The 26,074-nt window shown below is 37.7% G+C and overlaps 1 protein-coding gene across 1 annotated transcript in view; it reads right to left on the minus strand.

Moving 5' to 3' along the window:
* Positions 1-26,074, minus strand: part of ctnna2 (catenin (cadherin-associated protein), alpha 2) — a 600,844-nt gene that overhangs the window by 550,410 nt on the left and 24,360 nt on the right. The window contains exon 2 of the mRNA XM_063008183.1: positions 19,453-19,559. Within this exon, the coding sequence (XP_062864253.1) occupies positions 19,453-19,554 (102 nt within the window). The 5' untranslated portion in view covers positions 19,555-19,559. The remainder of the gene's footprint in view (positions 1-19,452; positions 19,560-26,074) is intronic.

Below are 26,074 nucleotides of genomic sequence, written 5' to 3' on the forward strand. Positions count from 1 at the left end.
GTGATGACCTTAACCCATCATCCACTTAATCCCCAGGTGATTGTAAGCATATTGCAGTCACAGTTATTAAAAATGATCCTCCAGTCTGTGTGCGAATAAGTGAGAAATTAAGCCATGGGCAATAAGGCAGCATGAAGGGTAAAATACTTATTTAATTAAACAGCAAATATGTGTCACCAAAATGTGTAATGTAATTTGCATCTACATTTTATGGCCAAAAGCATGTGGACACCCGATAACGCTCAGTTTAAAATCATAGGTAATAATTGTGTTGCCCCCATGCAGTTATTACAGTCCTTACTTTGTGGAAATGTGTGCTTATTCAGTTCAAAGTGCATTTTAAGGTCAGGCACTGAAGTTTTAAGAGCAGGCCTGACTCACATTTGATGTTCCAATTCAATCCATAGGTGTTTAATGCGGCAGACTCCATGGTGTTCAGTCCAGGGTGTGTTACTGCATTGCATCCAATGAGTTTGGGAAAGACATGAAGTAGTAGTAGTAGTAGTAAAACATGAAAATAAGTAAAGTAGTTTATCGTAAGGCTTAATGTTGCCTCCTCTGCATAAGTGTTGTGTTGCTGAGTTTGACCTTTCTGTTACCAAGAAAAAAAAAACCTGGACAGGAATAACCTGGACAGGTGAAACACCCAGTTTACTGCAGTAAATTCAACTGGAAACTGGAACTGCTATATTCACAAACCACAGCGCAACATAATGAGTATGTCAGAGCTTCACTAGTAAGTCCTTATGCTAGCATAGGATCTATTCACAAAAAGAAATTAATATGTATTTATTTACAGTTTATTTTAGTATAGTTATACTGCACCAAAAACTGACATTATTTAAACACTTTGTAAAGAATTTGGCACCCAGGTGGTGCAGTGGGATAAACCGCTAGCACACCAGTGCTGGGATTCTGAACTCTCCGAGTTTGAAACCCCCCCCAGAAAATAAAATTGGCCATTAAGTCTGCAGGGTGGGAAAAGACTAGACCGAAAAGTGGGTGGGGTCTTCGACGCTGTACAAGGACTCTGGTAAGTAGCCTGAGGCATCTGTACAGGAAGTAAAGGAGCCTGGACATCAGGACTTGGCTCATTCTGGCCTTGCGCGCGAATTCACTGAAAGTTAAGACTGCGCAAGCTTTGGAGGGAGCATAAGGCAGGTTCTCGTCGGACACAACCGGAGTCTCCAGCAGTGGAAGAGCAAGGGAGAAAATGCATGAAATAGAACAGCAAAAAAAAAATTTTATGGATAGGAAAGGGACAGTACATCAGTACCTACACCACTATGAAGGGTGCTGCAGCAAGATGCAAGTATATACAAACATAGAAGAGATAGTCCCAACAGTACCAGCATGTCTAGCCTCATGCTTTTCGCCCACGCCACCAAAATAACACATGCTGTCAATGCTGTATTAAGAAAAAACATATTAGAATGTCAACAGAGATTCTGACATCTCATCGGAAAGCAAGCAGCTAAAAAATAAGGTTGCTCCGACAGACAGTTGTGCAGAGGGAAGAAGAAAACACTGTGGCTGGAAGGTCAGGAGAAACTGCAGCTCTGACATTTCCATCCTTGCTTATTCACGCCTACGTTCCTTATTAAAGCAGCGAGCGAAGGCACACGCTGCTTCGGCTTTCAGTGCTTAGGAAATTATGGTGTCAGTGAATGAAAAGGTGGAAAAACATCTTTAACTAAGGCTTCACTCATGCAACTGACACAGCTTCGAGAACACGAGCCTATACTTGTCCTACGTCAATGCGTCGCATGTTGTCGTACTGAAATTGTTAAAGTGTACAGGTGAATGTGCGTCTACAATTTCTAAAATTCTACTGTCTCCTCTAGGTTAGTCACACTCATATGCCCTAAACAATAAAGGGCACTCAGGACTAAAGTTGTCAAGGATAAAAGATAAAGGGGTCGATGGAAAAGAATTGAAAATGAAATTATATTAAAGTAAGTAAAATTGGTTCATTCTTAGTATGAATTTAATACCAAAGCATAAGCATAATAAACCACAATCCTTTAAATATAAAAGTTAGAGAACAATAAAACTATTTAGGTAAGTAAAATGTACTTCATGACCAAATATCCTACATCTGACCACACATTTAAAAGCATATGATTTATGTAATTAAATTTATACACCTGTAAGCAATGTGTGTGGTTAAAACACCCAATCTCAGTAATTAAGGTTTGGGCCTTATAGTGCATTATCAAATAAAAACAAACACCCCATCTAACCGTTAAGTATTTTACATTTAAATAAACAACTATTTTAAATTATCCAGTACAGTTTGAACACATACTTTGACATTTTAAACCATTATAGAATAAAATTGTGTACACATAGGGGTGATGTATTGTTTTTGTTCTTATTGTGTAACAATCCAGTGTGACTGAAGTCAAATATGGCATGAACATCATTTCAGTTTCATTAACCTGTTTACCCTGGTCAGGGCTGCGGCAGGTCCGGTTTTGGAGCGTCATTCCATTGCAGGGTTTCGACCACCCCCTTCTCTGAGATAATGCCAATCATGTCTGTGTAGATGCCTGGCCAGATGGTGCTTTTACATCATTACAAGCCATATTATAATAAACCATACATAATTAAAATTTGTATTCCTATACACCTGTGTATGCATAATAATAGTTTTAAATGATTAAAATAAACAGAAAATCTAATTAAATGTACAGGGTGAGTCAAAATTATGTTAACACTTGAATGGCGAAAACCATTTATTCACAAAACATACTTCATATGTATAAGATAATTTACAGGGCAGTCTCAACCTGTTCGTCATCATGTTAAACACACAAAAACCAGCGAGCAACAGTACCATTTAAAGCCTGGACACATATTTCACGGGGAATAGATCCATTAGTGTTAACATAATTTTGACTCACCCGGTATTATAGCCAAATCATCTGTTCTGTACTGGCTAAGTAGATTCGGGCAAAGAGTACTAACATGCCAAAGCAGACTGAAGCCATTCAGAGTGAGTATCAGCTGGGTGGTTCTCCGGTTGTATATCTGGTTTGTAAATATTTTGACCACAGATTGCAGTCATTAGTAATGTATTGTTAAGCTTATGGTCATATGAGAATAACCACTGGTCTGTAGTTCTTCGAAATGGAGGATGCTTATCAAACTTCTCCAGCTTTTTCTTGAGTGCTGTTTTTTCTACCGCACTAAATGTCAAAATTTATTTGGCTATAAACTGCATTACACTGTCGATTAACATGCGCCATCTGGTACCGTCACGTTGATATACAGATATTCGCCCAAAAGCCTCTGGAATAGCTTGTTGCCAGGAAGAATCTGAGCTGCTGTTGCCTTTCTAAATTTGGAAAACTGACTGGGGTGGTGGATTCACAGATTGCTTATCAGGTTTGTTGTTTTAGCCCCTATTACAGCCTCCTCCAAGTTTTTGGCCTCCCCCTTTTCATTTCATGTATTATTATTTTTTATGCAATTTTTACTACTGTAAAATATCTCGTGAGAAACGTGTTTTAAAACCCATGTTTGTGTCTGTGGGCACAGAAACATTCATTTAAAAAAATCTTTTGTTTAAAATGTATTTGTTTTATTAGACATACTATTAGAGATACTCAGATACTCAGAAATAGATATCTGATTGTAATGAGTAAGGTTCCTACAATGAATTGGCATCATGTTTGGGTGTGTCTGGGCATTCCTGTCCTTCCACTACCCTGACCAGGATAAAGAGGATATAACCTGCTGCCAATTGACTGATGTTGACTATTGTAGTACTCATTCTACATGCTGTGCACTTTACTGTTACTTTTGTTATTTTTGTAAATATTCCACACGCTGCTAACTTACATTATCTGTATATCACTGTATATTGCCACTGGTATGTTACCATATATTGTGTACCTCTGCTTATATGCACATACATACATTGGTCACTGAATACTGTACATACATATACATAAATTTTCTATATATTGCTTGTATATAGTCTTATACCTGTAGTTTGTATATTTAGTGTTTAATGAATAATGTATACTGTATTTATACTAGAGATATACCATCAGCCGAAACCAAATTCCTTGTGTGTATCCACATACTTGGCCAATAAATCTGATTCTAATTCTGATTCTGAAGAGGTGATAAAACATGAAAATGAAATTAAATGAAAATCTGTGTTGCTCTTTACCAAAGAAAAAAAAACTCTCTGGGGCAGTGAAATATTACTTCACCCTGCCATTAATTATTTCACTTTAACTGTTTGCCATGCCATGCTTTAGAACAAAGCCTTATAAAGCCTTTTCTACAGACATAATGTACATGCCGCTGGTTTATTATTCATGTATTGGTATATTTAATGAGATGGCTTTGTAACGCTCAGGGGTGCAGCAATGCAGCAGTTATAAAAGGCTGTCTAGGCACTTTCAAAGAACAAACTCTGCATCCAACAGCAAAATACCAGGTCTAATAGTCTAAGCTAGAAAAAACAGATCATTTATTTACAGTTAAGGGATAAGTACACTGTTCTTCGAATTGTTGTCACATCTAAGAATACAATTGTGTTATAAAAGGAAAAGGAAACAAGGCAGAGAATAGCCAGACCCAAGAAAAGATTCAGTCATGTCCATGTAAAAATGATCTCCTTCACTTTTGTAAATAAATATACCAAAATTTTAGCAGTTGTACTAAGAAGCATTTATTTTGTTGCCTTGCCATTCCTCAACCACTGGGCTGTGAACTACATCAACTCACACTCACACTTTAATAATAATCTATATAATTTTATAGCTAATCATGTCTGTATGTAGACACTGCTTGGGATTCAAATGCTGGATCCCAGCTGTAGTTGGCTGGCATAATTTATTGTTTTACCATTCGAGCTCCCTTTATTAAGACCTGATTTTTTTTTTCTTTTTGGAAAGGGCAAGTGGCATCAAAACAAAAAGATCAATAAGAACAAACTTTATCAAATACATTATGGGTTGCTGCACTGCAGTACCATAATAGCCAAATTGGGAACCAGTGCACAGGTAGAAAACGACTTTCAATGTGCTTTTCACTTTTCAACAGTAATAAATAAATAAATAAATAAATAAATAAATAAATAAATAAGTGAGTATAACAGTCATAATCCAAAATCTTTTGAAACAATAGGGTGGAGGCTGTTATGGCTGTGTGGAGGTTTTAAGCTATATATGTGTTTGCACTGGTTTGAAACCATTTGTGTGTAATTTTTATGTTTTTAAATATGTTCGTTCGTAAAATGCAGATGTGTTATGAAAAACATAATCAGGATTAGTGATTACAGGGATGGTAAGTAAATTAGATACTTTCATTTTTGTCTTCACTATTTCTCAGTAGGCAAAACGATCCAGTAGGTAAAGCACTGATCAGCACATTGGAGAGGGAAAGCTCCTCTTAGCCAAGTTGCCATACTGTATAGTCTGTAAAGCTTTCTGTTAAAGGTTTCCTGCAGAAGAAATTCCCCAGACGGTGCTCCATAAACTGCTGAATCAGCTAAAACGGCTGAATACACAGGACTAGAAGTTACCGCTCAAAACGAGACACAGCATGTGGTCAGAAGCACACTGACATTTTCAAAGCTTCTTATATAAGGTAAGGTGAATAGGTCATTCTGTTCTCTTTCTGAAATATGATGGTGTTCAAATGCATCTAGACCTCCAGGTCTCCTCTTTATCCTAAAGGAAGTATAGAACTTTGAATAGCTTTTGTAACAGGTAAGCATCCCACGTCAGCAAAAAAACAGACCAGAGCACACATCATTTCACAGTTTGAGAGAAAAGAGCATCTGCTGAAGTGGGGTGGTTACTCTACACTATCTATTCTCAGGGAACTCAGCTAGTGTAACAGCATTTTGTGGGTGTCATGATGGAAATGCCCTGGATGAGCAAGCTGCCCTAAGGGTGGTGTGACAACCCTTTCCTGAAGTTTTGAAACCATGCTGGGTGCAGACTGCACCAGTGATGGTGTGGTGGTTCACTATCTTTCTGAGAACAGTCGAAGCAGCCAGTCATATTGTGACAACCAGTTCCCAGTTCCATGCTATCACTGTTCTGTTTACTTTCTCCAGTATTAAGAAAACTCCATCAATGATGTTAAAGTGTCTTTACCTCAACTACTAAAAAATTAATATGCATACAGAAACAAAAATAAATAAATAAATAAATAACATTATAACATTATAATATTTTACTATATATACTATTTTATATTTATATTGTGGGGTTTCAGAACACCTGTACTTGCTTCTAACCTTTGTATCAGTCATGTAATAATAATCTTGTAAGGCAGAATAGCCCACATCAAGCCTATGCCCATAGTGGACTATTGTTATTCCCAGGATCAGTTAATTGTAATAACGCTAATAAGTTAAAATTGTAGAATTCTAAGTTAAAATGTATTAAATTGTTTTGGGGCTAACACAAAAGTCCCTGGAAGGCTAAAAGAGCATTAAAGGAAAAGGTCTATTAGAAACCCATGAATGCCAAAACACTCCTTCATCTCCCTGCTGTGACTGTTTTACTTTTTTACTTTGCCTCTACATTCCCTTGGCCACCTACACCTTCAGATCAATAAAAAAGTTCCCAATTTGACATCCCATGCGGATATCTTGCACTCTTTTGCAGAAGAAATGACAGCAGTGCTTGGAAGCTGCTATTAGTACAGAATTGCCAAGCTTTGACAACACACTTTAAAACTTGTTCCAGAGAAAAGAACCACTCATCCAGTAAATTGATGCCAGATCATAACAACTTGTTTTTAATAGCGTGCATCAGTTCTAGAAAGTCTAGAAAGTTTTATAAGTATTATGCAATTTAACTGTGTAGTATGACCGTCTATTTGATTATTATTAATGAACAATGGTTTCTTTTTGTAGGGTCTTATTACTTTCCAGTCAGTGTATTTATGAATGATTGTTTACAGTGTTAGAAAAAAAAATGTTCAATGGATATAGCATTAAAATTCTACACTATTAAAGTCAAACAAATAAATTAGCTTTAAGGTTCTTAAGCCCTTTGAAGGCATCCAGCTCAACCCAGCAAACAGTAGCTTCAGTGCCTGAACAGCATTCAATTCATGGAAAAATAAAACAGTAGCTCATAGCCATAAGACACTAACGTCATCTCACCCACACAAAGCAATCATGCAAATCATGCACTGGTTACATGAAGCATAAAGAGGTAATGGATTCAGTGTGCAGACTGGAGGAATTCAAGCATTAGTAAATGAGATATTTTTAGAAATTGGAGAGAGGGGTGTTCAATGGAGTAATCAGCAGAAGGCTAGAACTGACCACGACATGCATGTGTCACCCTGTTCATTCATTTTTAACATAAAATAGGTAAAAATGTTTGTTTATCTTAAAACAAACATGCACTTTTGATGTTTCATTTATTAATATTGCTTTGCTAATCATGTAATTATGCTGTGAAATTTCCAAAATGAAAAGAAAAAACAAACACTAACCATGCGGCCACTGGCTTGGAGATTAAATACACTTAATCCTCTTTTAAGTTAAATAAGCCTTGGTATTTAAGGGCCATTTCAAAACCAACATAAAAGCAAGCCAAGCCTTTTGGAGCAGAGGCTCTTCATGTGACTGTACCACCTTCCTCCGGCTTCTTTTAATCTGTCTTTTTGCATTAAAGGTGAATTTGCATGCTGAATTAAAATAACGAGATGTTTTCACTGCATTTTATTTCATTCATCCGTGCAGATAGCACAGCTGAGATTCAAACGGACTCCCACCCGAATGCACAGAATAATGTAACCTGAAAATCAGTCAATCAAATTTATTCACAATGCTGGCATTTTGCAGATACTTTCATCCAAAGCAACTTACTGTTGTGACTGGATACACTGCAAGTAATCAAGAATTAAGTGCTAGGCTACACCACCCAAAAAATTTAATTCATTTTAAAGCACTAACACTTGATTTCGATTAAAAGCGGATCAACAGATCGTTAAAAGAAAATCCACCCTCACTCTATCTACAACTGCACCTCCTCTACCTGCCAGGCTGAACTGAGCAGAGCAGAATGGGGACGTTACAAAAGCTGAAATAGTTGACTGGCTGTGTGATACTGACAAAATTAGCACCAGGTAAATAAAAACCACAGGCTTTGTTATAACTGAGCTTCTCAAGCTAATATATTAGCAAGCAAATTTACCCAAAGGGCTGCTCCTGTTATCAGTCATGCACACACACACACACACACACACACACACAGCAGTTCTGTTTTTATTTTAGTCTACAGAATGTTCAAGTAATGACACCAAAACTATTACAGTTATTAAACTGATAGATGTATGAGCAGGCTTACAGCCAAACAAGAATAAATTACAAGCGCATAAACATTGACAGTATATAAAACTGGGCCCAGGTACCTTGTTAATTCTATTGAGAAAGAGACTGATTCATTCAACTATGCCAGTGCCTGAATGGAACAAAACTCTGACATGCAAAGCAAACTTTTGTAATATTTGCCCATTTATTACTTTTTTTTCCTGACACAATAAGTATTATCATACAAATAAGGACTCTATGATGTGGTTATTTTAAAACATTGCAGTGGCATAAACTACAGCTTTTTTGTTTTATTACTGTGTCCTGTAAAGATGACTGAATGTCTACTAATCAAATATAGAAGAAGAAGATATACTTTATTTATCATATATACATATACAGTTGTACAGTACAATGAAATTCTTTCTTCTCCTATCCCAGCTTGTTTGGAAGCTGGGGTCAGAGCGCAGGGTCAGCCATCTTACAGCACCCCTGGAGCAGACAGGGTTCAGGGCCTTGCTCAAGGACCCAACAGTGGCTGCATGGCAGAGCCTGGATTTGAACTGCCAATCTTCCGGTTGATAGCCCAAAGCTCTCCCCACTAGGCTACCACTGTCATATCACAGCACTTCTAGCTTGTTAATTCCATTGTCTAAAATATCATCAAGCAATGACAGCTAAGGAATAACAGACACTGTACAAGTTGACCAAGTCAACAGAAACACAAAGCAAAAACCATATGACAGCAAATATTGCTACAAGAAGTCATCAGAAAGCAACATTTTCCTGTAACCTTGTCACAAAAGTCAATTTTTAAAGACAAAGATACTTTAGAAACTTTAGACGTATACGCTGAGCAGGAGAGATGAAAATAAAACAGTTTGGCTACAATTACCAAAAATATTTTTTGTGGGAAAAAAAGGAGCAGCATTTAATAAAAAGAACACATCGCCGACTGTAGACTAAAGTCTGTTCTGATTTAAGCTTGTGGCTGCCAGTGGAACAGGAAACATTGCACAGGTAGATGAAAAATGGATTTTACTACTTTTTAAATTTAGGAAGCAAGTGTAATAAAGTCAGTCAATTCAAAGTAATAAAAGAAATTCAGTAACTAAGAATAGGTTAAAAATCTTAAACAAGAAAAAAGAGATTGTAAAAAAAATATATACAGTATTACATTTTTTTTTTTTTTACTCCTTTTAAGATTATAAAGCAGATCAATGTACAGCACTACCTTTAGGTTAACAGCGTGTAGCTAAGTCTGGCGAGTGCAGTGATAGCGGCTGTGTAAAGGTCATGTTACTCCTTTTGACAGAAGCACTCATTAAGCTCCAGAGCTGGCTGCATCTCAGACCAAGATAAATGGCCATCAAGATCAAACAAAGGCTTTTGCACGACTCCAATCAAACAGTTTGCACTAATTACCAAATGAACATAATCTCCCATGAACATTACTGTTCAAGCACTTTGAGCAATTATTTTCTCTAAAAGCTTAAAAGGAAATCAGTGCTAAAGATAATCAATCAAATCAAATGTTCTCTATTACACAGCTAGTAAAAATACACATTTAACCAATTTTATTGTTGCTTCTTAATATGATTTGTGTTTTACGCACATATGTCTTTTGAATTTCCACATTGTGCCCAGTGTTCGCAGGGTAAGCTCAGGACACACCACGGCCTCAGTCAGGAAAAAGCAGTAAATTAATAATAAATGAACGACTAAATGATGTATACCAAATGTACTGTATTTGTTTAAATATCTTAAAGTATTTGTTAATGTGTCAACTGTTTTTTTAAAAAGCTAAAAAGAGAACTGTTAATAAACATTTTTTTCTAATACACAGTACATGGATATGTTTAATTTCATTTTCATCAACTGCTATCTTGGTCAGGGTCACAGCGGGACACACCGATTGCAAGGCAGGAATACAGTGAAAGGGTCAATTTATTGCATGATACTGACCATTTCCACCTCAGAGATGATCGATCTTGTCTGTGTAGATAACAGATCCAAACCCATATATATGTTCCTGTACCCAGATGTGTTTAAACAAACCTCTCAATGGCAAAAATGTTTAAAATGGTGTTTCCACCCACGTTTCATTGTTGGTTTGGTGTATTGCGTAGGGTGCAGTTAAGTAAACGATCAAAGCACAGTTCATTGTTTACTGTGTAACCGTTGTTTCTGCTGTTTTCAGGTTATCCTGCGACAATTTTTTAAAAACAAAAAAAGCCTTCTGTCCTAGTTTCCTAATCATTAGTCTAAAAGCACATGTGTGCTGCACCTGTCAAGGGACAAATAGTTTCTACTTGTGGACTAAGCCTATTTCTACTGACAGCAATGTCTGAGGTATTTGTTATGGCTCAACAGTCAACTGTATGTCCGCAAAGTGGAGAAGGAAAGCCAGAGAAATGACTGGGTACTGATTCCTGCACTTTAAAAAATGTGCAACCAAATATAAAGTGAAATAATAATAAAAAAGGATACTCTCAAAAGCAAATCATATCCTCAAAAATTGATGGATAAATTTAGCAGCATTAAGAGTTTTAGCCAGTAAGCTGAACAGTGACTCACAGACTGAGGAGCAATTCTGTTGGGTGACTACACATGATTACTGAAAAATGAACTGTAATAATAAAAGAAATACCAAGTCTAAAAAACCAAGTGTTATTGGTGAAATTCCCTTAAACAAGTATGACACCTTCGAACAACGCCTACTGTTATTTTCCTCCAGAAAGCCTCTTGAATCAACAAAAACTTGAGACATGAGAAAAATAGAAATTCCTAAAGAATAATGGAAATCTGACCTGCAGGGAGCCATCTATGTTCAAATAAATCATAATTATCTTAAAGAATAAAATAAATAAATATTCAATACATGAAAAAGCACTATCATGTTGGTATATAAAAGGTTTTCTGATCATCATTAAAAATATAGGCTTCAGTAAAAAGACCTAAGTCTTTCACCTGAATGGTCACACATTCCAGCAGAGGCACTCCACAATTCGTGAAAACCTTTCCAGAAAAAAGTAATTTAGGAATGGGATGTGCAACAACCTTGTAGTCAGGTGTCCACATACGTTTGACCATATCCAATACATATCCAAATACCCATTTATGTGATTGAGTGTCAACGTGTTCATATCAAATCACAGAACCTAGCCGCTCAGGTGGTGCAGTGGTAAAATACACTAGCACACTAGAGCTGGGATTTCGAATACATCGAATCGAATCTCAGCTCTGCCATCCGGCTGGGCTGGGCGGCTAAATAAACAACATTTGTCTGTTGTTCATCCAGGGAAGGGAAATGCCAGATATGGACCTCATAAATGCAATTATCACCTCTGCTGGCTGACTGATGGCGTCTGCACAGAGTTGAGGAATAATGTTGATCAGGGTGTGGCTCTCCGTGCATTAAAAATGCATTAAAGAAAAATCACAGAATCACAAAGCTAATTAATATGTCCTTGTTAATGTGCATGCTTGAAATAGGTTATAGTTATCCATGCTATTTTGCAAGCTGTAGTGTTGTAAATCATTAGTGCAGTATAAAAATTATAATTATAATAAAATAATTATCTTTATCACATGTGGCTCCAGCCACTGTTTTCTTTTTTTAACAGGACAGAGTGTAATGTCTGAAAAAATCATTTAAAAAAGCACATTCATTTATAAGCGAAGCACACTGCAATTACACGGGTAACAGCTCAGTAAGCATAAAAACATCCAAAAGGCATAAACAGACATCATTTGCCAGACATTAATGAGATGTCTAGACTTTGGCTAGAGTAAAATATATTTTTTTAATTTCCTGTTTAATTTGAATTTAATTTCTTTTTAACAATTTAACAACAATTTCAATCAAGCCAGAGAGACCAAGTAATCAGCCTATGGTCAAGCCAGCAGGTACTCATTGGGAAACCACACCAAAATCTGATTACAGAGGTAAAACAGGAAACAATTTCAATGTGGATCTAAGATATACAGTATATGTACTTGAAATGCAGACCCCACCCCTATTTTAGTCCAGTCTTTTCCCACACACCAGGCTGGGGGCCAATTTTGTTTACACCACCAAGAATTCAATACAACAAAGCAGCCAGAAATCAATAGTTCTGAAGCAGAAGCAGGACTCAGAATGACTACTGATGTAATACAGTGGATGTTGCCAGTAACACCAAAATAAAAAGGTTTTATACATTGGCCCTAAGCAATGGAAGCTACAATATGCTTTACATTTTACTATAAATTAGAAATAAAAATCTGCATTAATAAAGACACCCAGTCAGTCGACAGCACTGTTGATATTTAAATCAGATCTCAGTGTGAGTGGGCTATCTTAATACACCTGATCGTTATCCAAGTGCCCTTAATGAAAAAGTTAAATTTCTTAAATATTTTCTGTGCAATATAGATTTTTTTATGACACTACACACAAGCATTAGACATAACTGGACAGCTGTCTGCTTGACTGTGAGTCTTTGCGTACAAGAACACTGCGTAACTCAGAGATGAGTGTGTGAATCCATACTTAAGCAGAAATCAGCTTTATTCTTGTAATCTTACTGTAGTTCTTATTTAGTTGGTGCAGTAGCTACAGTTAAAAGAACTCAGCATTGCTAAAAGAAGTATGTTTTAATGCTCGTGTTCCTTAGAATATATCGGCAACTCTCACAAACACACCTATGGCTTTATTTACTAACACATTTCCCCTGCTTCACAACATAATGTATGCGTGATAAAAAAAAAGCCTAACAAAAAAAGATAAACAGTGTATTCCTCCAGTGACACAGCACCGACCATCTCTGAACAAGCAGGCCACAATGGGTCTGATTTAAAGGTTTGCTCAGCTTTTTATAGATGTCTTGATGTGAAACCAGCACTAAAACCAGCAGATATAAAATGATGCACAAAGGTGGGCTAGTCCCAAAGGTCCATTCTGCAGTGAGTTATAATAGCTAGATTAGTTTGTGCACTGTTATGTCATGCATGATAAGGCCTAAAGCATCTGGACATTCATTCATTCATTTCTTCCTTGCAGAAGGAAGGCAAAGCAGAACAAATCGGTGGCAATGCACAAGCAGCACCGCCTTCCACCAACCTATGGGTTCAAGCGTGAGGCATGCTCCGCAAAAGACTGCCGCTTTTAACTCCGTCACCTACAGGGGCAGCCAAAAAAAGTGCTGCGACACTGGCTGGGTTCCCAGGTAAAAATAAAGTGTGCTGGCATCATGTGCCAGCGGAAATCCTGACTGGCTCAAGCCCAGCATCACAGTTTCAAGAGAAAGCAAGTTTACCAAAAAAGGAGCCAGCAAATTGTAAAGGAAGAAACCTTAAAAACAATATTAACATTTTATTAATTAATAGAAGTAATAGAAGTAACTGTGCCTGGCTGTCAATCTCCTCTGAGCCGGTTACACAAACACTGCACACACAAACGCCCAATCCAATATTTACAGTGTAAAATCTAAAAGCTATAAACTGTTTTAGATGGGGATGTCCCGTTCACGTTTTTTTGTTCCCGATCCCGATCTTTAATTTTGATCCCGATCCGATACCGAGTCTCAAACCGATACTTGTATTTTCTAGATATTGTCTAGATAAGAAATAGTTAATACTGTTCACACAGTGCACACTTCAAGTACATTACAGTTATTCAAATTAATCCAATGTATATGTTTAACAACTGAATAGCTCTGCAGTGCTGTAGGAAAAAAATTGCCTGCATCCAAACTATTGCTTAATGTTCTTTTACTTTTACAAAATAAAAGGAAACAAACTTAGTGCAGCATTGTAGTAGTAAAACTAGAACACTCAAAATGAAGTGAAGGTTCTTTCTGAGGAAAATCAGCATCTCTGCCGTGTTAGCGGACAGCCGGTTCCTCTTCTCATCATATAATAATAAACTTGCTGTATTCGAGTGTGTTTTGACCCTTTGGGGCTTCCATAGTGCATGGAATAGCGTGCTTGGCTAACGCGGTGACTCTAGCTGTCCGCTATTTGGTACCATAACAAAAGAAGTTAATAAAGTATTATGCTCCCGACACTTTGTGAATATACCGTGTAAATAAGTTTTCATACTGGGATTAAAAGTTGTTTGTAAACCGGATTGACCCTTGACTCACACACCATATAAATAGTAAAATTCTACAGTAATGAACGCAGCTCTGCTCCTACCGCCTCATGAAACGCTCGCATTGCAGACATTACACTTCACTGTTGGACTTGTTTCACTTTCCAATTTAAAGTATTTCCACACAGCGGACATGCTGGCGTAAAACAAAGGATCGGGATTAGGATCGGCTTTAGTAAAGCCGATACCGATCAGTTAAACAATGCCTTAATCGGCCCGATTCCGATCTTTGAGATCGGATCGGGACATCCCTAGTTTTAGAACTTTCCCATATAGGACAGCAAAACAAAACTGCAAAGTTTAAAAGAACTTCTCGTACAAACTATGGCTCTTTGAGGGCAGCCAAAATGTCGAATATGTAGCTGAAATTGGGTTTTACACCTCTGTTCCATGGATTCATACCTTTCTGTCGTGTAATATAATACGGTATGTCTTCTAAAACTACCTTTTATACAAAAAAGAACCTAAATGAACTTTTTTGTCATAGCAAAGTTTTCAGATTCCAATCACACTGCAGAATTAAATTTTTTGTTAAATTTTAATTGATCTGCTGCTACTGAGACACAATAGACTGGCCTCTTTATCTCTCTCTCTCTCTCTCTCTCTCTCTCTCTATTTCTCTCTCTCTGTACTTTTTTTTCTCCCACTCTCTGCCTGGAGAAGCATTGAAATGTATCATAATTAGTTTTGGAAAGGGCTGAGCTGTGGAAGACAGACAGTGGGCAATCACTATGCTGCTGCTGTAACTCAACACCTTAACTTACTGCTCCCCTTTCCGTTCCTACTGGCCTACTTTACTTCTAACCTTTTAATTCTTACAAAAAAGGAAACGGCTAAACATAAAGGTAGCTACAGTCTGAACATTATTTTAAGATTGTTTCATGATTTTTACATAAAGCTGCATTCAACAACGTTTCCTATTTTATGGCAACAACAGGGCCAAATCCTGCCATTGAGGCACCCAGGGCAAAACTGTACATGCCCTCCTCTGTCAAATCACAAAACAGAAAAGAAATTTATTTTCATTTTATCTGATACCCCTTCACATGACATGTTACAGTTTGGCACAACATTGTTGCTGTCTTACAAATTTTAAATTCCAGTGCACATGCAAAAAAGATTGTTTACAAGTTAATGTGCCACAATGCGGTAAATAAGTGACTCACTCTAATTAGAAGTGGCCTCTTCTCACTTTTGCCTAGGCAAAATCTGATCTTGGATTAGCCCTGTTTTTAAAAGATGACATTTGCTATAGCAACATTGGTCAGTCCTTCAGATTGCTGTGTGTGACGTCACAAATACATCTTAATTTGTTATAAAACATGGATTTTTATGTAGGAATCAAATCCAACTTCACTTACCCATCTAAACTTCTAAAAATACATAAATCCTTGATACAGTTAGAAAGAAAGCTCAGCAAAATGTGTGAATGTGTGAACAAATTTTTTTATATATTTTGTTTATGCATTTTCTCCCCCATTTTCTCCCTTTTAGCGCGTCATGCTTCCTCACCACCAATGTTGATCCCTGCTCTGATTGAGGAGAACAAAGCTAACCCACGCCCCCTCCGACACGTGGGCAGCAGCCGTATGCATCTTCTCACCTACACTTTGACGAGTGCAGTGCAGCTCAGCACTGTGTACGGAGAGACAGCACTCTTTTCCTGTCTCTGTGCAGGCGACATCAATCAGCCAGCAGAGCTCACAATTGCATTAGTTATGAGTTCCTACCCGGCTTTAATATCCCACCCCTATCTGAACAACAGGCCAGTCGTTGTTCATGTGGCTGCTCAGCCCGGCAGGCAGGAAGAACTGAGACTCGATACGATGTATTCGAGATCCCAGCTCTGGTGTTCCAGTTTGTGTTTTTACCGCTGCGCCACCTGAGCGGCCACAGTGAACACATTTAATATTAACCAAGAGTTTTGTTCTCCGGAAATATCCCTGCCACATTTTGCCACTAATACTGGATTTGACCACTCGATGCACTCAGAAGAGTCGTAATTATTTATGGAATATATTCCACTAGGTGTTAGAAATATGTATTTAAAATTTCTCTTTCATGTTGAGATAAAAGCACATAACTGCTGCCGATTTGTCAGCTGCTCATTTATGCTACGACTCACTGTTTTACCACATTTTAAAATGTGCACTATCAGATCTAGATGTCTGTCTAATTACTGTTGAATTACAATTTCTTTCATTTAGTATATATTGAGCAACAGCCAACAGTTAGCAAGGGTGAAAGCAAACACCAAAAAAACCCTAAGACAAACAAGCTAGTCACCACATACCTTCAAATATCCGCTCAAGTAACATGAGCAGGAAAATTAACATGCTTGGAGGAGGGCACTGTCACATTTATATGATAAAAACTTCTGGTCACAAGAAACGAACACAACCTGGACAGGCTGCCAGTCTATTTGTGGGAATAAAGAACTTAGTATTTCAAATAATCAATAATTTGGTCATATCAAGTGGCAATTTAGAGTAACCAATTCACCTTCTGTTTTCCATGAGATGGAAAAACATTAAAATCAAGCCAGACAGTGAAAATGGCTTATTTATTGTTGACGCACAATTTTTCATGGAAAAAGAAAAAGTAGTTTAGTAGTATATGTAGTAGTAATGTATAAAAGTAGTAATGTATAAAAGACTAGTTTTTGTAAATATTAATTTCTGGATCTAAGTCACTGGTAGGATTTTAACCAGCTCTTTGCATAGGCTTCGCCTCTAGCACCATCAATAAAACCGATTTATTTCGTCATCTGGTGCATATTGCTCACACAAACACATAAATCTTGACTTCAAATCTGCAGAAGACTATACAATACATATTTAGAATTATTTTTCATAAATCAAATTCAGCAGGCATTAGAAGCGGCATTTTGTAGTCTTGTGTTTGGTACTAGTAGAACAGAGACCCAGCACCAAAGATTACATTTAACAAACTGGTAGTCCAAAGTGAGGAGGGAAATCGCAAGAAAGTTTGTGTGGGATGGATATCGAGCTAAACTCAGTAAAGCAAAGCTGTGAATAAGCGGCCGCTTCAGTTGTGAAATGTTCTACTCCTAAGCCACCCTCATTTCCTCTAGCTGTGCTTCTAATTATACAGCTCATTAGTTTCACACTGGCTTTCTTACACAGGTTACTTTCACACTGCAGGTTTTTTTGCTCAAATATGATTTAGTTTTTGTCCATTCATATAAAATTTTAATGTGCTTTATTTCTGACACATTATAAAGAGATTGAACTGAATGTGTCTAACAGCACTACAAAACAACTTAAAAATGTAGAGGCCTAGAAATGTAAAATGAAAAATCAAAATAAATAGAGGCCAAGGCTTTTCTGGGTTTAACTGGCAGTGAAGGTGAGAAAGCAGGAGAAAAAAAAGAGATGGAAAGGAAATAAAATTCTTTTTGAAGTGTATAAAATGCTTTTATTTGTTATATTAAGATTAATGACTCACCTTCTTCTGCTTTTAGAGTTTCTTGTAAAAATCCAGCAAATACACTGGTACTATCACTGCTGCTCTGACTAATCTATCTAGCCCTTGCATAATGTTCTCTCTTCTAAATATTGTTTTGTAAAACTCAGCAAACAAAACAACACTAAATCTAGCTTGATAAATGCTCAACCATACAAATGCAAACAAATCAGCTGATGCAGACCTTCAGTAAATAATACTAACAATAAAGAATGATGATTTTAACAGTAGCTGTTTATGAAGTAATAATTGCTACGGGAGAAAAATGCCTCAGTTAAATCTCCTTGAAACAAAGTCAATCTCATTACTTGGGAACCAAAGCCATAAAAATCAATCCACACAAACCACACAGTCCAAACAGTCTTTTAGTGACCACCCTCTTGCTTAATCTGCATGTTGCAGATGCTCATTAAAATTGGAAAAAAAAACAGACAAACCCAAATTGCAACCACAGAAAACAAGGTAATTTAAATGTGTAAATGAGGCGAAATGTTAGGTAGACTAACACACAGTCTGTTCAGGTTAAAATGCCCAGAACTGAACCGTTTATCCACTAGTGGCTGCAATGTTGTATAAGACAGTCGTGTGTATTGCACAGGTACGAGTGTATCAGGCGCAGCTTTGTGGTTAGTATATTCGAATAACTCATTGTCAGTGCTGGAGGGAGAATAGCGCTTTAATTAAAATCTAAAGCCATTAGAAAGTGTCCACAGGGAAAAAACACACACACACATTGTGCAGGAAAAAAGGAAAACTGTACTGTACACCTATACCAAGTGTTAACAGGGTATGTGTAGCTTGGCTAATATATTTTTAAACAGTATTTACAAATTCCAACAACACTGCTGCACCTAATGAACTCACACCAGAACACACACTACCCCCTCATTACCATGTTAGTGCTATTGCAGTGCTGAGAATCTTCTTTATTTGGTCAGTGGGGGTCCGACTAGAGTTAAATGGGGTAAAAGGGGGTGACAAGACACACACACATAAAAATTTGTTGTCTACACAGAGCCCTGCCGTCAACACCATTAAACAACTCTGCCTCAACTGACAGACAGGCAATTATTCAACATAGTGCCTTGACTAAATAAACAAAGTTCACCCCAGACAAACTTTAAACCTTAATGCCCATGGTTTTTGACTGGAATGTCCAACGAGTTCATGGACGGGCATTCACAAATTTATCATAGAGTAGGAGGCTTGGATGCCATATCAATAATGTCTTTTGACCAGTAAGCCACACGAGTTCAGGGATTGGATGCTGTATGTAATATTAAAAGCATCTAAGCCACCTACTCAATGTGTTTTAGGGCAGAATGAAACCCCAGTACACAAAGAACTCAGTGACAGACACTGGAGGTAAATTTCAAACCCCAGAATTCTGGTGCATCACTCATACTGGCTATACATCATAAGTAAGTGAATAAGCGTGTAGTGTAAATAATGCCCTGCAATGCAATGGACTGGAACAACCCTGACAATCTGACAATCAATTTCACAGATAAATAAAATGAGTTCTTACCTGTGTGACCAAGGGCTCCAGCAGCCTCTCCACAGTCAGAGTGCGGATCTCCAGACTCTTGGGGTCCCATTTCAACAAGATGGGGGATGTAGCACTGGTCATGGTTACTGTAAACCAAAAGAGAGAAAAACAATGGAGATTTTTTATATATAAAAGTAGACACACTAGGAGAAACAAGTATTTAATATACTTCCAGTGCATATACTCAGATTCACAAAAATATTCAAACATCACAAATAATTAACATTAGAATGTATAATATTAGAAATTCTTCTTTAATTTTCCAAGGTCATGAATTCTCCTTATAAATTATTAATTAAAATCCTCATAAATTTTATACATTTTAAATGAATGTTAAGGTCATGAGATGGCAGATACTAAATTATGTTGACTTTAGGTATCATGGCAGCAAAAATAAAATCATCAGCACTTCACTCATGTTTCCTTCTGTGATGAATAAGAGTCATTTGCAAAGTTGAAGTCCAATATCATGATGCTCCTACATTTAGAACCTACTGTTGGGTAGGTGTTACTGGGATCATACATACAAACCCTACTTCCTCCAAACTCGGCCAGCAGAAGCTCTATTATTGCTCTGATGGTGATAGGACTGGTTTTGGCCTCCACCTTCTGAAATCCTATACCATCTTTTAGGTTTTGACTACACTGAGGAGCAGATGGTTCCCCTTGCACCATTTAAACAAGCTTCTCTAACCCTAACCCAAGGTCTCAGCATTCTCTTTTCTTGCTCATTTGCTCACCACTCTTCCACTTCAGAGTCGTTGAAAATGTTCAAAAGGTGGAAGAGATCTGACCTGCACTGGTAGACAGTGGTGTACAGGGTAAAGAGAAAGGAAAAGAGCACAGTTTCCTGCGGTGCTCCAGTGCTACTGACCAGACACCCAAATCGGCAGGTCCCCAGCTGCAAATACTGGGGTCTGTCAGAGAAAAGGTAGTTTGTGACCCAGGCAATCATGGACTTTTTCACCTGGGTTCTATCCATCTTCTTCCACAGCACGATAGGTTTAATGTTATTAAATGCACTTGAGAAATCAAAGAGAGTGATTCTCACTGTGATGTTGCAGAGGTCGAAATTGCAGTGTGTCCTCTGCTGTAAATAGAGTGCAGCATTGTCCATGGCCAAGGATTTGATATGAGACAAATAATCTTCACATTAACAACATTTAGCAGCCACTTTAATCCAAAGTGGCTTACAATTGTGACAGCCACAAAGAAATCAATTGAGGGTTGAGGGCTTTGCTCAGGGGACTAACATTGATTGGTGATGGGGCTACCAAGTCAAGTCAAGTCAACTTTATTTATATAGCGCTTTTTACAATAGACATTGTCTCAAAGCAACTTTACAAAATCCAGGGCCAACAGATACAAAAACCCCTGTTGAGCAAGCCGAGGGCGACTGTGGAAAGGAAAAACATGCATTTAAAATTTGACAATTCTGCCTTGCCAGCAATGCTAACAACCTAGTCACATAAACAATATAGTTCTAAGTACAACCTACAATCATAAACTACATATGTAAAATAAAATCGGAGCAGTAATAAAGCCGAAACAAAATTTGGTAAATTTGTTTTTTTCTACAGTTGTGGTCGAATAGTGATGGAGATGGCCAAGGCTTTGTGATAGATTGGCATCTGGTCCAGGGTGTTTTACTGCATTGTGTCAAAGTGATTCCAGGGAAACTGGACCCACAGTGATCCCGACCCGAATAAAGCAATGGTAAAATACAAACAGGAACTGAAATATACTTCTAGTTTGTCCACTTTTAATTTGCATGTTTAATGTTGTTGACTAACAAACACACAGTGGATTCACAAAGTATTTAGACCCCCTGACCTTTTGCACACTTGCAGACTGCATGTGTTGTTAATTTGATTTTGGATATATTTGCCACTGAATGCTCAGATGCCACAGCGGTCTATTATGCTAGCCCACCAATGCTGAGTTCCAATCTCAATAGTGCTTGGCTGGGCATCTATACAAACATGATAGGCTATGCCTGAGGTTATGGGAAATGGTCAAGCCCTGCGATGGATTGGCTCCCTGTCCAGTGTGTTTCCAATGTTTTCCAGTGGAACAGTACCTGCTGTGACCTTGCCCCTGAGTGCCAAAAAGTATATTACATTTTAAAAAATGATGAATGCTCTTTTACCCTTTCTCTATATAAGAAGCTCAAAATGGCAAAGTATTATTGCCACTCACTTCATTTTCAAGTCAAAGGTTCCGGAAAGTTAAACTTCATGCACAGTAAAACACTGTGCATACGGTAATGTGAAACTATAAAGAGGTAAAGCAGTAGTTTAAAGGGTAATGTCTCTTCAGTGTGGTGCAATGTTTCAGACTAGAGAAATAGAAGACCATTTATCATCCTTTTAAAAGTCTTACCACAAAGAATAGAGTTGCTAATTCAGTAGGGAGTTTTGATTCATTTCAAAAGTCATTTACTGGGTGGCAGAAAAAACAAGTGCAAATAAAAATTGCCTGCTAAAAATCAGTCAGGATGCTCTTTCCCAGTCTACAGTTCAGCATTTAACACCATCATCCCTTAGCATCTGGAAGAAAAGCTAAGCCTGCATATTTGTACAAATCCTTGAGTGCTATATTTTCACATGCTTCTTTGCTTTTTTTTTAGCAGAGGAGTTTTAAAATTGTAAAATTGTGCACGTCTGTCCAAGCATGATAACTTGTGGTTCTATTAACTTTTTACTTGTACACTGGAACAGTCAGGTATTGACTGGAATGTTAAATGTGTCCCCTAGGGTGCTGTAGCTTTGAAAGAAAAACTGCCCCATAATAACTTTTAAAAAAAACTTTACCTTTACCACAATTACTTCATGTTGCCTAGTTTTTTTAACAATAGAAAGTCTTTTGTATTGAAACCGGATGCGATATGCAAAAAAATTTTTTATCTGAAGCAATAATATAAAAAATAAAATTTTAATGCTTATAAATAGTTTTTTGTACATATTAATACGTCTAAAATAAAAATGCATTCTCTGTGTACAAACCCTGAATTCACAAAAAGTGGAACTTTTACAGAATGTCCCAACCATAGCCAGAATTAGGGTTTGTACATTGAAAGTGAATATTTGCACTAGAAGTAAATAAAAAAACAAAATGTATCATTGGTATGGTAAAGTATTGTTTTCCTTGCTGTAAGTGATGGAAATTATGTGGCAGTATGCGACACAGACAGAAGGTGTGTTCTTTGGAATGGGTTTGCTATGTTGCACGGATATGAAGTTATGGAAGCATATCAAACTGCGTGTCACATAAGGTGCAAAACCTGTCATGTGTGCATGACACTTCATTTCACACTGTCGACTGCCAATAAAAACCTATACGAGATACACCTGTTTCTGATTTATCGCTTGTGCACCACAGTGCAACATTCCACTTTGCTGGTCACGCGAAACCACCACTGATATTAAGCCTGGATAAAAAACATCATAAAGTTACATCATGAAGGGCACCCAGTGTAAAACTGTGCCAGGACTGGTATGCAGACAAGATCCACTTTGATGACCTTTAAATACGAGAGCAGCCAAAAGAAAAAAATAAGCAGTAAGGGTGGGTTTATAAAATCGATTTTTCAATCCAAATAGAAAACGATGGCTTTCGAAGTCTCATTAATACTCTGGAACCACGTTATGTTTTACCCACACGCAAATATTTGAGTGAAGTGGCCATTCCAAACCTGCACGCAGATGTGAAACACTGTGTCGCAACGTCATCCAAGTCGACAAAGAGGGTTTACATTACATGTACATTGTTGTAGCGTGTCGGACATGTAAAATAATAATAAAAAATGGTTTACTGTTTTCTGTTTTGGATTAATTCTTTATGTAAACAAATATTTTTAATAATGAATGTTCTTTGTACAATTATCACATTCGTTCTCTAAACATCTTTACATATTTAAACAAAACCTGTTAATGTAACTCAAATATGCCTAAATGTGTTGAATCGAAATTGAATTGAATAGGGACCTTGTAAATCGGAATCAAATCGATCCAGGAAATTAGTGGTGATACCCAGCCCTAATAAGCAGTAACAGTTGAGTGACCTGAAGTTTTAAAAATATATAAATATGTACTCAAAGTTTACTTGTTTTTGTGATGTAAATTTCGTTAATAAGTGTCACAATCCAGTACTCAAGTGAAAAGAAATAAGAAACAGCACCCAAAAGACAGAACTGGTAGGTATTAAAATTTGAGCACAGTTATAAGTAAGGCCATACCTAACGGTAGAGATGCATGAGTACCGATACTGGTATGGGGTATTTGCCCGATACCGCGCTCATTAACTTGTACTCGTACTCGCAAACGAGGCTCCGATACTAAACATCCGATACCGTGTGCCTAGTGCACGTTGCTGCGTTATGCGTAGTTCACACTACACGATTTTTGCCCTGATTTTCGCTCGGCGACTGGTCGGCGCTAGATTTGCCGGCTCGGGAGCAACTCTGCGTTCGCTCGGCGATCAAAACTCGGCTCTCGATCGCTAAGTGTGAACTACCCAACAACTCGATCCGACCGGATCGAGTTTTCAAGCATGTCAGATATCTGATCCAATAGGTATTGGTATCGGTATCGGCAAGTACAAAAATACATGTACTTGTACTCGGTTCGGAAAAAATGGTATTGATGTATCCCGACCTAACGGTGTTGGCGGGTGAAAGCAGCCGAGTATGTTGGTCTTTGAGAGGGAACTATTAGGGTAGTCTGTGCTGTGTATTGTAGCTTCCATTGATTCTATTATTTAATTTATGATGTTATTTAATGACAGAAAAATGTGCCACTTTTCTATAAAAATCCGTGTAATCTGTGATTTTTTAAAAACGAGGTCCGTGAAATTAAGCAAATTTTCCTATGAATTTAAGGCCCTAGTTATAGGGAATATGCAAGACAGTGAGGCAGCTGGTGGACTGGGTGCGGTACAGGAATATGGGTTTCCCCCTGGACTCCAGTCACTATTTAAGGAGTGTCACATGCTCTATCTGTGTCGATTTCCTTTGGGTACTCCAGACTCCTCCCAACTCCCTGAAAACATGCAGATGGTGGACTGGCTACTCTAAATGCTGTTTCAGACATGAGCTCATTATTCATTTTACAACTCCCTGCAATCATGTAAAAAAGTTTTCCGTTTTTAAAACCATGTATTCAAGAAACAAATGCTCAAATATGCAGATATACATTTATATTTAACATTTCAAGAAAAATAATTGTAATGATTTTTCACAATGTTCATTTGCACTGCCTAAATATTCTCTTGTGTTTTTGCTTCTGCACTTTACTCGCTCTTTGTGTAAATTGAGCAGCTAGATGCACGACCCACTTAGTAAGGACTCAGAAATGAGTTTAGTGGTTCTGCAGCCGTTTGAAAGAGATCCTTTAAAAGCGTGCAAACATTACAGGCCAGCACAGGCATGGCTTAGCAAAGTAGCATTGAAATAACATACATCATTTGAACAGATTTGAACAAATACCTGCACCAGGTATTGTACTGTAATTTCTGCAGTTAAAACAGTAAAATTCATAAAATGTAAAATGGTTGTGAGAAATAATGTAATCTGTGTTAATTTTGGCGTTTTTTTAATACACATTAAATTCTGTCTGAATTGCAAATTGCTGCTTCAAGCTTTTTTCATCGTGCAATAAAAGTATTCAGATATTGGATATTCAGTCACAAACAAAACAGATTTCTGTAGCTTGGTAACAACTGTGTAATCCTCACCACTTTCTATAAAAAATACAAAACTGAGGTGACAAAAAACACTTAAAAAACAGGTGAGAGAATTAACTACACTCTTCCTACTTTAACAATAATTAAAGTAGTAATTAGCAGGCAGGTGACACATTAGTGCACAAGATCATCAGGAAGTGTGACTAATTCAATGACTGCATAACTTTAGTTTCATCATCATCATCGACATCATAAACACAGTAGTTATGAGAAAAGCGATACAAGGATTTGTTTTTCCGGAGGATTTAGGATTGGTGGAAAGACCATCTCAGGCAATCTCAGCTATGCTGATGGCATCATATTATTACTGACCACATCACTAGAAGTACTACAGGTGCTGGTGTGTTGTAATAAGGAATATAATGCTGATAAATGCAGCAAAAATTAAAGTAATAAACACTAAAGAAGGTGGCACGGTGGCTCGGTGGGTAGCACTGTCGCCTCACAGCAGGAAGGTCCTGGGTTCGATCGCCAGGCGGGGCGGTCCGGGTCCTTTCTGTGCAGAGTTTGCATGTTCTCCCCGTGTCTGCGTGGGTTTCCTCCGGGAGCTCCGGTTTCCTCCCACGGTCCAAAAACATGCAGTCAGGTTAATTAGAGACACTGAATTGCCCTATAAGTAAATGGGTGTGTGTATGTTTGTGTATGTGTGTGTGTATGTGTGTCTGCCCTGCGATGGACTGGCGTCCCGTCCAGGGTGTTACTGTGTGCCTTGCACCCGCTGGAAAGCTGGGATAGGCTCCAGCACACCCCCGCCACCCTAATTGGATAAGCGGATAAGAAAATGAATGAAAAGTACTGGAGATTATGGTGAGAAGTAGAAGACTGGGACACATGGACTACTTATGTTTGGGAAGAAGAG

The sequence above is a fragment of the Trichomycterus rosablanca genome, chromosome 14 (genome assembly GCF_030014385.1).
Source record: "Trichomycterus rosablanca isolate fTriRos1 chromosome 14, fTriRos1.hap1, whole genome shotgun sequence".
In the NCBI taxonomy this organism is placed as follows: Eukaryota; Metazoa; Chordata; class Actinopteri; order Siluriformes; family Trichomycteridae; genus Trichomycterus; species Trichomycterus rosablanca.